This window comes from Mya arenaria, chromosome 4, assembly GCF_026914265.1.
Source record: "Mya arenaria isolate MELC-2E11 chromosome 4, ASM2691426v1".
Classification (NCBI taxonomy): Eukaryota; Metazoa; Mollusca; class Bivalvia; order Myida; family Myidae; genus Mya; species Mya arenaria.
The window spans coordinates 3054335-3068841 of record NC_069125.1 but is presented as its reverse complement, the minus strand read 5'-3'; the positions used below and the strand labels follow the sequence as shown (position 1 = coordinate 3068841).

At 35.0% G+C, this 14507-nt stretch overlaps 4 protein-coding genes across 5 annotated transcripts in view; 2 read left to right on the top strand and 2 right to left on the bottom strand.

The window, feature by feature from the left end:
- Positions 1–1720: 1720 nt before the first annotated feature.
- LOC128232754 (uncharacterized) lies at positions 1721–3872 on the bottom strand. Its single transcript, XM_052946474.1, has 2 exons — positions 3429–3872; positions 1721–2245 (listed from the first exon to the last, which is right to left on the bottom strand). The coding sequence occupies exons 1-2, from the start codon at positions 3696–3698 to the stop codon at positions 2114–2116; spliced, it is 402 nt and encodes a 133-aa protein (XP_052802434.1). The 5' UTR covers positions 3699–3872; the 3' UTR covers positions 1721–2113.
- Positions 3873–5379: 1507 nt separating this feature from the next.
- Positions 5380–9401, bottom strand: LOC128230337 (uncharacterized). The gene is made up of 3 exons (XM_052942528.1): positions 9036–9401; positions 6330–6386; positions 5380–5862 (listed from the first exon to the last, which is right to left on the bottom strand). Exons 1-3 carry the CDS (start codon positions 9225–9227, stop codon positions 5731–5733), a joined length of 381 nt encoding a protein of 126 aa, XP_052798488.1. The 5' UTR covers positions 9228–9401; the 3' UTR covers positions 5380–5730.
- On the top strand, positions 6336–8856 carry LOC128230336 (uncharacterized). The gene has a single exon (XM_052942527.1). The coding sequence runs from the start codon at positions 6868–6870 to the stop codon at positions 8629–8631; it is 1764 nt and encodes a 587-aa protein (XP_052798487.1). The 5' UTR covers positions 6336–6867; the 3' UTR covers positions 8632–8856.
- LOC128230332 (uncharacterized) overlaps positions 8859–14507 on the top strand; it is a 31671-nt gene continuing 26022 nt past the window's right edge. Inside the window, exon 1 of one of the 2 annotated variants that reach the window (XM_052942521.1) lies at positions 8859–8892. The gene's annotated coding sequence lies outside the window, so the exon portion shown is untranslated. Of the gene's footprint in view, positions 8893–9481; positions 9589–14507 lie in introns of those variants that run through there. The other variant, XM_052942522.1, reaches the window with a different exon arrangement.

Here is a 14507-nt window from a genome sequence, read left to right as displayed (position 1 = left end):
ACCTTTGCGGAAGATTGGTTGCAATGCCATAAGCTTTCGACGCCGTTGAATCATTTATCGACGGATGCCCACTCAATTTCTTACGTTGATAACATTCCATGACCTTTATTTAATTAGCGACTCTTTCTCGCGTGGAGTTTGAGCCATGATGCAACCTGGGCATCTGTGATCGGCGACTAAAACTGACCCCAGTAGTCGCATGAAAGCTACTTTTGACATGTTCAAAGTTTTCAGGGCTGTAAGTTAACCTTCAGTATAATGCACATGTATTCTACAGGCTGAAAGCACATTTTTTTTGTTTAGTGAAGGACTATAACTCTGCTGATACAGTTCAGATATAGAAACAAAACCGTTGGTATTTATTAACTTTATATGCTTATAAGCATGCCTGTTAACTTTGGTGACTGTTGTTCAAATAAAGGAACATGCTTGCCATGAGTGTTAAAGCTGCACTCTCACAGATTGAACGTTTCGACAACTTTTTTTTTTAATATTTTTGGCTTGGAAAGAGCCGATTTATGCGAAAATGCATGGAAACCAGTGGTATAAGACTGCTGACAAAGCAATAGAATGCATATTTTTTATTTCTAAGTTAAAAAATGATGTTCTATAGATTTTTGTTAGCCATAAAACATTAATTTTGGAACGGAAATATGAAAATCTGCGATCTGATCTTTTTGTCAGCAGTCTTTTATCACTAGTTTGCAGATATTTACGCAAAAATTGCTCATTCCAAGACAATAAATAAAAAAAAGTTGTAAAAACGGTAAATATGTGAGACTGCAGCTTTAAGAGACGTACAATTAATCAATCTAAGCACCACTGCTTTTGTATGGTAAAGACATAAGAAAATGACTTATATAAATGAATGTTGCTTATAAGGTCAAATTATCGAAGCTAAAGCTGATTAAGTTGACTGCTAAATGGTATTGCATCTATTCTGCCATATACTGCGTTTTCTAAATGACTTGTCATCTCCAGAAATGTAATTCCGGGCATGTTCAGAATGACACCAAAAGACTTTCGTAGGTTAATTGGCACATTTTCATGACTTAGCTCAGCCAATGAAATTAAGACTTACACAGTTGATAGAAATGTTAACACAATCGGAACATCTCGGCCAGTATCCAACAGAACTGACAGTCTATCTCGAAACTTGCCGGAGGTGGCCGAGTTGTGGCATATGGCCGTTTACAGAATTATAAAGCGCAAAAAGCATTTCGACGACAATATTTGACGACCCTTTAAAATTAGAATACAAGCTCGAATGAGACGTGTTTATTACAACAGAATAGAAATGTTCAACCAACTGAATTTGTCCCGATATTCGGTTTACATGGAAATTCACAGTCTTATATGCCAATATTAAAATTGGCCTTATCTGTGTTCATTTGCTAAAACCGCAGTTTCAGTTGTTGTTGTTTTTTTCAAACTGAAAGCCTTCTATAATCATTCATATATAAGTAGTCATCGCTTTCGGCGGCCATAGGCCAGTACATAAACCTAATGCTCCATTTCTTCCCCTTGGGATTCTCTCAATTATATTCTTAAGCTTTTCAACCCGTCCACTAACTAATGGTATTTACTCCAATTTATATGCTTCAAAATTATTCTTTAACACCACTCGGAACTGTAACAAGGCCATCGCAGCAGTGATGGGAACACATTTAAATATATATACATGGTGACTTTTAATTAAAAAAACGTCATACATCTGCAGTTTTATTTCTTTTTGTTTCTTACATTGAACAAAAATACATTTTATTATGCCTGATAACAAAATGTTGAAATCAAATATTCTACATTCATGTTTATGAATAAAACATGCACAATAATAACGAGGAGATCATAGTTCAATGTAAGATAATAAATAGTCTTTGCAATAATCCGCATTTGCAACCATTAATTGTTATTATTGGTGACAGACACTGTACAAAAATAAATGCATGAAGACATGAAGTAAATCGGTATCTTAATCAATAAGATAATAAAAAAATAGGAAAATAGTATGGCTATGTACAATCACTTGAATGAGAAACTTATATAATTATATCATATATATATTTGTCTGCCCATTATCAGCTCAGTGATAACGTCCATGCACATATTAGCATTATTTGAATAACGTCTTATCCAGGCCTTTCTCAAACCACTTTGGTTGAACAGAAGGTTGGGAAGAAGGATCATTAAAGAATGTACTCTGGCTGACCTTCCTTGAACTCTTTACTTTCTCAGCATCCGCTTTCTGCAATTAAAAATAAAACACTGTTGTCAAAATGATACAAGTATTAGTTGATTTATATTTATACAAAACAAGACACGCATACGTCGTGTTTATATATACATTTTTATTCTAACATACAAAGACTAATGGAGTTGTACATGTAGAAAATCATTGTGAAATCGTGAGTCTTATTATACATGCCCATGTACATTAACATGACGTTTGATTAGTAATTACATGAGCCTTCAGGTGGGCCGTTTTAGCAAATATAAAGTTGCTCTTTTTCTTTTGATTAGAAAATAAATCACCTTGCATTTTAGGAAAAAATTTAAATGGAAAACAATAATTGCTCAATTAGCGATAATCAAGCAAGTCATACGTTTTTTTCTCATTTATAATTTAATCTTTTTGTGATAAAGACTTATTTGAATACAGTTGTTTATTTTCCATCTAAATCTTAAGAAGAAAGCGTACTATTTTCTCTTGAATTGAAAAAACATGTTCAAAGACGTTCGGAACATCGCGTTACATCTTACCGGATATGGCGTTACAATTAAGAACGCTAATGTAGTTAGTAAGTACAGGGTGTATGGTGTGATTCTTACTGGATATCATCTAAGTATACATTTTACTTAAACACGCAATAAAAACGATCGGAAATATATTGTTTTAAATTTTACAAGGTGTTACACTCCTCTAATACATGAGGCACACGAAATGGCATGGCTTTGTAGTTTTTGGCTTATCAGCATCACAGGGGAAACAGATTTCAAAATATGAGCATGTGATAACAAATCTGACTCCCTTCATCATAAAATAAAAAAATATATCCAACACATCCTGGAAATATTTTAGTTAGCTCACCTTAGGCTCGCTTAGTTCCATATTTCCTGAACTCTTTAAATAAAATTATAAATTATATGTCTCCTACTGATCGATTACTTATGTATGCATCTTCTTTTAAAGCTACAGTCTCAGTTGAAAATTATGCACATGGCCAAAGACTAACATGGGGCTTATTTTATTTTCCTATTTTATGAATAAATACATGTGTACTTACAGTAAACATAAAATTATACGTAAACAAACATATATCAAATAGTTGTGACCTTTTTTCAACATACCCTTAGGCTGCAGAAGCACAGTAGGATATTATAACCAACCAATTGTACCCTATACGAGTAGTTAAAACCTAATTTGATACCTTTTTGCGTTCAGCTGCCAATTTCTGCTTCTCATCAAGTTTTTCTTTTGAGAGTATTGTCGGTTTTGACCTTGCGCGGTTCTTAAGCCTTGCTGGAACTTTATCATCTTTACCCCTACCCATTGTGGCCTCTTCTATTCCAATGGTAAAACCAACACCTCTCTCATTGCCAACAACACCTGAACGTTGATTCCCAATCCCATGGTATATTCGTTCTTCTTGTCCTGGAACTGGTTGAAGTTCATATTGATATTCACTTTTTCGACTCATTGTTGAACTTAATTATAAAGTCAATAGTTAAATAACATGAAACAAATGTAACCGGTTAGAACGTTATAACGGATACACGATACACTCATATTTTGAACAATAACTTCGCTTTAAAAATAAACGAAAATGATTCGACGATCGATCTGATCTACTTTTGTGCCTTTGGTTGTGTACATAAATGGCACGGTAACGAGCGTCAAAATTTTAAGTCGTGAAAACTTGTCAAACAAAAGGTTACATTACACTGATATTAGTATATTTAGACTACATAATTACAATCGGAACTCCTCGGCTAGTATCAAGATAAGTCTATCTCGAAGCTTGCCGGAGATGGCCGAGTTGTTACGATTGTACATTATTACTGAACGAAAGAATTAGGACATTTTAAATCGCATCCTCTATCTAAGAATAAACATGAGGTGCCTTTTTCATTCGCTTAAAGTAAATGCATGCAGAGCGTTATATATAGAAATAACTCAATGCGTATATTCATTTCTAGCCCAATAATTATACATAGAGAGGACGCGATTTAAAATGTCCCAATTGAAATGACGCCACAGCACAGTTTCGACTAATTGAAAAGAATTTTTCTTTGAAAAACACATGCACGTCCACACATAGTCAGGATAGTCAAACTCATGCGTCCTTACATTGATGGTGCACCCCGGACCACATACGTACGGGTACTTTCCGAAATAGTAAATAAGTTAACCATCATCTTTGATGTAGATTATGACTGAACTCGGCCGAAGAAATTTAGATTAATTATATAACAAGCTTATCACAATTGATAAGTTATGGTTTATGTTTAGCTCCGCCCGTAATATAGATTTTTAATTTGTTCGAAATGCGCACACTTTACTGTAGGTTGATGCTAATTATTATTCTTAATTTGAATACATTATCATGTTTAACTCATTTGACTTTGAAATAGTGATAAAAAACAAATGTAGCTAAGTGTACATCCACCCTCCCCCAAAAAAGGAAGTGAAGAAAAGGGAAACAACAACAAAAACATAAACAAATGAACAAACAAACAACAAAAACGAAACATTGCTAATATTTTTAATCCTTTAAGTCAAATTATTTAAGCTCGATAAAGCATTAAGATTTTTGTTGCATCAACCTATATTGTGCGGCGCCTTTATAGGCGACAAATACTTGAATAAATTTTGGTGACGGTCTGAAATATAAATATAAGCTTGTATAAGATGTATTTTTAAACGAAATAAAAAAAAGATCCAACACATGGAGTTCGCCCCAATATTTTGTTCGAAAAACTGTCCTTTAAGCTTTTGTAGTAACTAGTTCAGTGTTGTACATTCATCAATGTCTATTGGTTTGCCGCCGAATGTGGATGCGTCAAATCCAGAATATTTCGACAAACTGCACTTGTTCCCAATCACACCGGGAAGCAAATATGTATAAGAAAACGGGTCGAAGGATTTAGAAAGCCTATAAAATCCAGCCTTATCTTAGATGTACATAATACATCGTTGTTATAAACTACATAATTTTCTTATTGCCGATATTTTCCTCATTAAGGCTTCCAAACTTCTCTCTAACACCACATCAAACTGAAATGTGAGCAGTGACGAAAACCATACATAAACTCACCTTTGTGTAAATGGCGGATCTTTCCATCTGGCACATGTCAATAAGTTTTCTTTTTTTCTTTTATTTTTAAAAAAAAATAAACATCATGCTCAATATCCAAAATGAGGAAATCAAATTAAACGTATTAATATTTATGGACAGAAATAGAACACAAATAACAGAATGAAATCATTGTTCAAAGCCAGCAAATAAGTTGTCATTGCGATTATCCACAATTTCCACCATATACTTATTGATGACGCAAATTGTAAACAAGTCGATGTATTTAAATACACGCGTATCTAAATTACAAACTTATAAATATGGCTATATGTACAATTTATTCAACAGCAAAAATATAACTGTATGACCATAACATGCTTGATTGTCTGCCGATTATCAGCTGAATATGATAACGTCCATGCACATATTAACACTATTTGAATAACGTCTTATCCATGCCTTTCTCAAACCACTTTGGTTGAATTCTTTGATGTACAATCTTGTCAAACTTTACTGTGTCTTCGCTCACTTTCCTTGCCATCTTTACTTTTTCCGCATCCTTTTGCTGCAATTAAGAATAAAACACTGTTCTCATAGCAATTATAGTAGTGGCTAAACAGTTAGCACATAAATTGTGTATACATGTATGTACATATTAGTACACTTACGCAGATTAAAGTAGGAACATATTGAATGTTATTATGCATGCAAATAAACAGTGTTTAAGCAATTTAGTTTAATCGTTTTTTAATGTATATCATATCTGAACACACGTAATTTCGACAAATGTGTAATAAAATGTCCAAACAGGTAAGTTTCGACAAATGTGTAATAAAATGTCCAAACAGGTAAGCTTTATTAGTGAGATAACTTACTTATATAAAATACAATACATATATGATATACATTTAATCAAATGCATTTTTGTCACATTTTTGTCACTATCCGTCCTAAAGCGGAACGAGAGTTTGTTGTTATTATTAGTCAATCTTATCATATAGTTCAAGTTGTTCTGGCTCTTAAATATGTTACCCTTTTGCGTTCAGCTGCCAATCTCTGTTTTTCATCAAGATCTTCTTTTGACAGTATCCCGGAACAACGTATTTTCGACCACAACATGTTTTCGACCGGCCCCGAAGAATATGTAAAACACTTTTATTTCGCGTAATATCCGGTAAAACACGCGCTGATTGTTTACTTTACCTGACGATCTGTCAACAAACTTCATGTGAAGAAAAATGGAAGTTCCAGTGGTAAAAAAACTTAATATTTACTTGAAATAACACCAATTAGTCATTTTTAATTAGTACCAAATTTTCCCATTGATTCAGAATGAATTCACATGAAAAACACTTGTTGAAATTTTTGTTGTTGCCATCTGTCAGATTTTACATATCCAGCAGGACTAAAAACCTACGCCCTATAGTTTTCATAGTATACTGCACAACATAAATAGCGCAACAAAAAAGAGTATATTGCTTATACGCAGTTATTGAACTTCAACTTTGCGTAGCACTATTACAATTTTATTGGGCTCTTATATATCAATACTTTATACATATTGCAGCCTATGCAGGCCAGAAGGGGACCATACAGATTGTATGATGTTGATTGCCTCACTCAGGCATACATTGCTGTAAAAGAAAAAGGAATGTCAATCAGAAAGGCAGCCTTGTCATATGATGTACCAAAGACAACCCTTATTGACAGACTCAGTGGAAGAGTTGGTATTGATGTCGTAAGGTCTGGACCTGTGACACTCCTCTCTCTGGAGCAGGAAGCATTATTGACCAAACACATCCAAACTATGGCTGAAGTTGGTTATGGATACAGCAGACAAGAAACAATTGATCTTGCATCTGATTATGCTGTTAGTCTTGGACTTAGAAGTAAACAAAATCCTCTTACTGACCGTTGGCTTTACATGTTTCTATCAAGGTGGCCAGAACTAAATGTACGTAAACCAAGAAGCTTGGAGGTTGCTAGGGCCAAATGTGCAACTAGAGTGGCCATAGACAAGTACTTTGATCAACTGAATAACATTATGGTCAAGTATCATATTGCTGCCAAGCCTCACTTGATATACAATGTAGATGAAAAGGGTATGCAAATAGAACACAAACCACCCAAAATAGTGTCTGGCAAACACAACAAAACACAGGCCATCACTTCTGGAAGATCTAAAATTGTAACATTAATTGGCTGTGTGAATGCAGTTGGTCACCAAATTCCTCCATATTTTGTCTTCCCAGGAGCTAGAATGTTAGATGATCTGATGGAAGGCGCATCACCAGGTGCTGCGGGCACAGTGTCACTCACTGGATGGTCCAACACAGATGTCTTTGAATACTACATGAAGCACCATCTGCTGAAGTACTTGCCACCAAGGTCTCCAAATGAACCAGTTCTGATTCTATATGATGGCCACAAAAGTCATGTGTCACTGAGTTTGATTGAGTGGGCTAAAGAATACAACATAATTCTCTTTGTACTACCTCCACACTGTAGCCATCTTCTTCAACCCCTTGATGTCAGCTGTTTCGGTCCATTAGAGATGGCATGGAATGCCTTGATACACAGATACATGAGGGAATCTGGTGGATGTTTGGTTACAAGGTATGAAGTTGCCCGGCTTGCATCCAGGGTGTATAGTTCCACTCTTACACCATCCAACATCCAGTCAGCTTTCAAAAAGAGTGGTATATACCCTTTCAACAGGAATGTAGTACCCGATCATCAGATAGCCCCTTCAACCACCTTCACGGACTCAGAAGCAGAAGTGAACACACCAATGGTATCAAACACAAAAGCTTGCGAAACACCATCAGCTGAACAATTCTTTGAGCAAAGGGGTGGAAAAATTCTACAAAATGTCCAGAAAGCTAAAAAGAGTAGGAACACCTTAAGTAAAATCATTGGCGGCATGGCAATAACCGAAGATGACATACTAGCACAGATAAAAGCCCACACTGACAAGTATGGACCCAGCAAAATAAAGGAAAAGAAGTCTGCTTCAAAAGAAAACAACAAAAAAAGAAAGCAAACGTCGCCAAAAGCTAGTACTTCAAATAGCGTGAAGAAGCCTAAAAAGGTTTTGGAATCGTCTGAGAATTGTGACAGCTCTGATGAAGAAGATGTTCCTGATTCTGAGAAATGTGTGGTGTGCAAGCATTTCAGTCCAGATAGGACCAAACGGCCGTTCATAATAATTGTCTCATGGGGCCAGTGTGATCAGTGTTCAGGATGGGTGCATTTGTCTTTTTGTACCCATGTAAAATCAATACGAAGAGGTGATGCATTCCTTTGCCCCTCTTGTAATGATCAGTTGCAATAAAATGACAGTCTGAAGAATATGTAAATATGTTAAAATAAATGTTACTTTAAACAGTTTAAACTGTTTTATCTTTTATTCATTCATTTTAATATGAGTTATACAAAAAAAAATGAAAATGAAAAATGCTGTGCAGTAACTTTTGTTGGGAAGTATACTTTTTACTGCTTTGAAGGTCATGGTCGAATTCAGGTGGTATGTAACCTAAATTACAACATGTGACAGCCGCCATTTTAGATGCTAAATGTAAACAAAAGACGATAGGTACGAATTTTATTTATGTATATTTTTAAAGATGAATAATTGTTTTAAATTATACAAACAGACATTTGTCTTTTAATTTCATTTAGGGATTATTATAATGTAAATAATCCTTAGGCGGTCGAAAACCCGTTGTTCCGGGATATAGTCTGTTTTGATCTAGCGCGATTCTGGAGTCTTTCCGGAACTATTCCATCTTTACCTAGACCCATTGCTGCATTTTCGAATCCAACCGTAAAACCAATACTTTTCTCATTTCCAACAACACTTGAACGTTGATTTCCAATCACATTGAATGAATGTTGTGATTCACTTTCAGTTGTTGTCATTCGACTCATTGTTGAAATGACATTATATAAAGTCAAACGTAAACACGGGTAAAATTGTAACAAGTTGAAGTAATAATTGGCACACGATATGTAATCAACAGTCTAAAACATTGTTTCATTTAAAATGACGCGGACAAACTGAAAGTAACGAGCAAAATATAAACTCGGGTTTTTCCGTGTACATAAATGGCACGGTAACGGCGCGCCAAAATTGTTTGTCGTCAAAACCAGTCACATAATAGGTTACAAACTACCATACTGTACAGTACAGTGCTGAAAATCGAAAGTAGATATTTTCGGAAATTCTCGAGTCGATTTCACCTTGATGCATATAGGAGAAAGTGTCCTGCCAGTCAGGTCAATCCTTAAGGTTTGTTTACTTTTGTTTCGCTTATTTAATTACATAATGTAGTAGGTTTAACATTAATCTATAAAGAATTACAATAGCTTAAGGCAGCCAGATCTTATATATGAAAATTAATTGATTAAGAATCTAAATCGAAACTAGGATTGAAATAAAACACATCAGTGTGTTTTTCTTAATTGAATTTGTTTTGTGTGTATTTATTCAGTTTATTTGTTTTAATATAGCATACATGAAACTGCGTACTGTAAATGATGTTATTCCGTTTGGTTGGCAAGAGAAGCGTGCAGTGTAAACTTACAAAATACAAGTCCAGGAAAATAAAAAATGGGGAAAACATGCACAGATTTTTTTTGGTGGATTTGTGTCATATCAGGCACCACTTTTAAATACGTAATATAATGAACAATCACACAGTTCAAAATGGGAATTTTGCGGTAAAATGTTTGAACAATTAAATAAAAATGGGAAATTCTGGAAATTGTCAATAACTGTGTCCAATTTTGCAATAAAATTACAAGAATTACTGTATTTAATAGATATAATATTACAGCATAATATACCTTAAGTATAGAAACACCGTACTTTGTGAAAAATGATTTTTGGGGTAAATTGTTTGAAAATTAAAATTAAAATGATAATTTCTTTCATTTGACAATGGCTTAATCAAATTTTGCAATAAAATTGACAAATTTATTGTATTTATTAGATAATACTCGTATACTACATTTTCACATACCTAAAGTATAGAAACCACGTATTGTGTGAAAATTAATTTTTTGGGTAAATGTTTGAAAACATTAAATAAAAATGATAATTTTTGGAATTTGCCCCTAACTGTGTCAATTGTGGTAATACAATTACCAGAATTACAGTATTCAATAGATATTATAGTACAGTAGAACATACCTTATGATTAGAAATATTAAAAACGTGAGAAATATGATTTTTGCGGTAAAATGTTTTAAAAATCCGAATAAAATCAGAATTTCTGGAATTTGCCAATAACTTTTGTCAACCAAATTGCCAGATTTACTGTATTTAATTGATATTATATGATAGTTAAACATACATTACATACCTAAAGTATGGCATTATCGTGTTGTATGTGCAATGTGCTTTTTGGGGTAAAACATGAAAACCATAACAAAAAAAAAAACGAAATATTTGGAACCAGTCAATATCCTGTTCAATTTACAATATAACCTTTCACAATAGTTATTAGCTCACCTAAGCCGTAGGCTGAGGGTGAGCTTTTAGGACCGATGATTGTCCGTCGTCCCTCGTCTGTCGTCCGTTCAAACTTAGTTTGTTAACACTCTAGGGGTAACATTTATGCCTTAATTGTCACGAAACTTGGTCAGGATGTATGTCCCAGGAATTACTCAGACGAGTTCGAATATGGGTCATCTGGGGTCAAAGACTAGGTCACAGCGCCCAAATATGGAAACACCTTGTTAACACTCTAGAGGTAACATTTTCAGCCCAATTATCCTTGAAATTTGTCAGAAAGGTTGTTTCTATAATTTCTAGCTCAAATTCAAATATGGGTCATCTAGGGTAAAAAACTAGGTCACATAGCCCAAATATGGAATTACCTTGTTAACACTCTCGAGGTAGCATTTTTAGCCCAAATATGCTGGAAATATGTCAGAAAGGTTGTTTCGATGATTTCTAGCTCAAGTTCAAATATGGGTCATCTGGGGTCAAAAACTAGGTCACAGAGCCCCAATATGGAAATACCTTGTTCACACTTTAGTGGTACTATTTTCAGCCAAAATATCCTGGAAAATTGTCAGAAAGGTTGTTTCAATGATTTCTAGCTCAAGTTCGAATATTGGTCATCAGGGGTCAAAAACTAGGTCACAGAGCCAAATATGGAAACACCTTGTTAACACTCTCGAGGTAACATTTTCAGCCCAAATATCCTGGAAATTTGTCAGAAAGGTTGTTTTGACGATTTCTAACTTAAGTTCGAATATATGGGTCATCTAGAGTTAATACTAGGTCACACAGCCTTATTATGGAATTACCTTGTTAACACTCTCGAGGTTAACATTTTCAGCCCAAATATCCTGGAAATTTGTCAGAAAGGTTGTTTTGATGACTTCTAGCTCAAGTTCAAATATGGGTCATCTGGGGTCTAGAACTAGGTCACAGAGCCCAAATATGGAAAAACCTTGTTAACACTCTAGAGGTAACATTTTCAGCCCAATTATCCTTGAAATTTGTCAGAAAGGTTGTTTCTATAATTTCTAGCTCAAATTCAAATATGGGTCATCTAGGGTAAAAAACTAGGTCACATAGCCCAAATATGGAAAAACCTTGTTAACACTCTCGAGGTAGCATTTTTAGCCCAAATATGCTGGAAATATGTCAGAAAGGTTGTTTCGATGATTTCTAGCTCAATTTCAAATATGGGTCATCTAGGGTCAAAAACTAGGTCACAGAGCCCCAATATGGAAATACCTTGTTCACACTTTAGTGGTACTATTTTCAGCCAAAATATCCTGGAAAATTGTCAGAAAGGTTGTTTCAATGATTTCTAGCTCAAGTTCGAATATTGGTCATCAGGGGTCAAAAACTAGGTCACAGAGCCAAATATGGAAACACCTTGTTAACACTCTCGAGGTAACATTTTCAGCCCAAATATCCTGGAAATTTGTCAGAAAGGTTGTTTTGACGATTTCTAACTTAAGTTCGAATATATGGGTCATCTAGAGTTAATACTAGGTCACACAGCCTTATTATGGAATTACCTTGTTAACACTCTCGAGGTAACATTTTCAGCCCAAATATCCTGGAAATTTGTCAGAAAGGTTGTTTTGATGACTTCTAGCTCAAGTTCAAATATGGGTCATCTGGGGTCTAGAACTAGGTCACAGAGCCCCAATATGGAAATACCTTGTTCACACTTTAGTGGTACTATTTTCAGCCAAAATATCCTGGAAAATTGTCAGAAAGGTTGTTTCAATGATTTCTAGCTCAAGTTCGAATATTGGTCATCAGGGGTCAAAAACTAGGTCACAGAGCCAAATATGGAAACACCTTGTTAACACTCTCGAGGTAACATTTTCAGCCCAAATATCCTGGAAATTTGTCAGAAAGGTTGTTTTGACGATTTCTAACTTAAGTTCGAATATATGGGTCATCTAGAGTTAATACTAGGTCACACAGCCTTATTATGGAATTACCTTGTTAACACTCTCGAGGTAACATTTTCAGCCCAAATATCCTGGAAATTTGTCAGAAAGGTTGTTTTGATGACTTCTAGCTCAAGTTCAAATATGGGTCATCTGGGGTCTAGAACTAGGTCACAGAGCCCAACTATGTAAATACCTTGTTAACACTCTCGAGGTAACATTTAATATCCTGGAAAATTGTCAGAAAGGTTGTTTTAATGATTTCTAGCTCAAGTTCGAATATGGGTCATCTAAGGTTAAAAACTAGGTCACCGAGCCCAAATATGGAAATACCTTGTTAACACTCTCGAGACAACATTTTCAGCCCAAATATCCTGGAAATTTGCCAGAAAGGTTGTTTCGATGATTTCTAGCTCAAGTTCGAATATGGGTCATCTAGGGTTAAAAACTAGGTCACCGAGCCCAAATATGGAAATACCTTGTTAACACTCCCGAGACAACATTTTCAGCCCGAATATCCTGGAAATTTGTCAGAAAGGTTGTTTCGATGATTTCTAGCTCAAGTTCAAATATGGGTCATCTGGGGTCAAACACTAGGTCACAGAGCCCAAATATGGAAATACCTTGTTAACACTCTCGAGGTAACATTTTCAGCCCAAATATCCTGGAAATTTGTCAGATTGGTTGTTTCGATGATTTTTTAGCTCAAGTTCGAATATGGGTCATCTGGGGTCAAAAACTAGGTCACAGAGACCAAATATGAAAATACGTTGCTAACACTCTAGAGGTAACATTTTCAGCCCAAATATCCTGGAAATTTGTCAAAAAGGTTGTTTTGATGATTTCTAGGTCAAGTTCGAATATGGGTCATCTAGTGTTAATACTAGGTCACAGAGCCCAATTATGGAAATACCTTGTTAACACTCTCGAGGCAACATTTTCAGCCCAAATATCCTGGAAATTTGTCAGAAAGGTTGTTTTGATGATTTCTAGCTCAAGTTCGAATATTGGTCATCAGGGGTCAAAAACTAGGTCACAGAGCCAAATATGGAAACACTTTGTTAACACTCTCGAGGTAACATTTTCAGCCCAAATATCCTGGAAATTTGTCAGAAAGGTTGTTTTGACGATTTCTAACTTAAGTTCGAATATATGGGTCATCTAGAGTTAATACTAGGTCACACAGCCTTATTATGGAATTACCTTGTTAACACTCTCGAGGTAACATTTTCAGCCCAAATATCCTGGAAATTTGTCAGAAAGGTTGTTTTGACGATTTCTAACTTAAGTTCGAATATATGGGTCATCTAGAGTTAATACTAGGTCACACAGCCTTATTATGGAATTACCTTGTTAACACTCTCGAGGTAACATTTTCAGCCCAAATATCCTGGAAATTTGTCAGAAAGGTTGTTTTGATGACTTCTAGCTCAAGTTCAAATATGGGTCATCTGGGGTCTAGAACTAGGTCACAGAGCCCAAATATGGAAAAACCTTGTTAACACTCTAGAGGTAACATTTTCAGCCCAATTATCCTTGAAATTTGTCAGAAAGGTTGTTTCTATAATTTCTAGCTCAAATTCAAATATGGGTCATCTAGGGTAAAAAACTAGGTCACATAGCCCAAATATGGAAAAACCTTGTTAACACTCTCGAGGTAGCATTTTTAGCCCAAATATGCTGGAAATATGTCAGAAAGGTTGTTTCGATGATTTCTAGCTCAATTTCAAATATGGGTCATCTAGGGTCAAAAACTAGGTCACAGAGCCCCAATATGGAAAT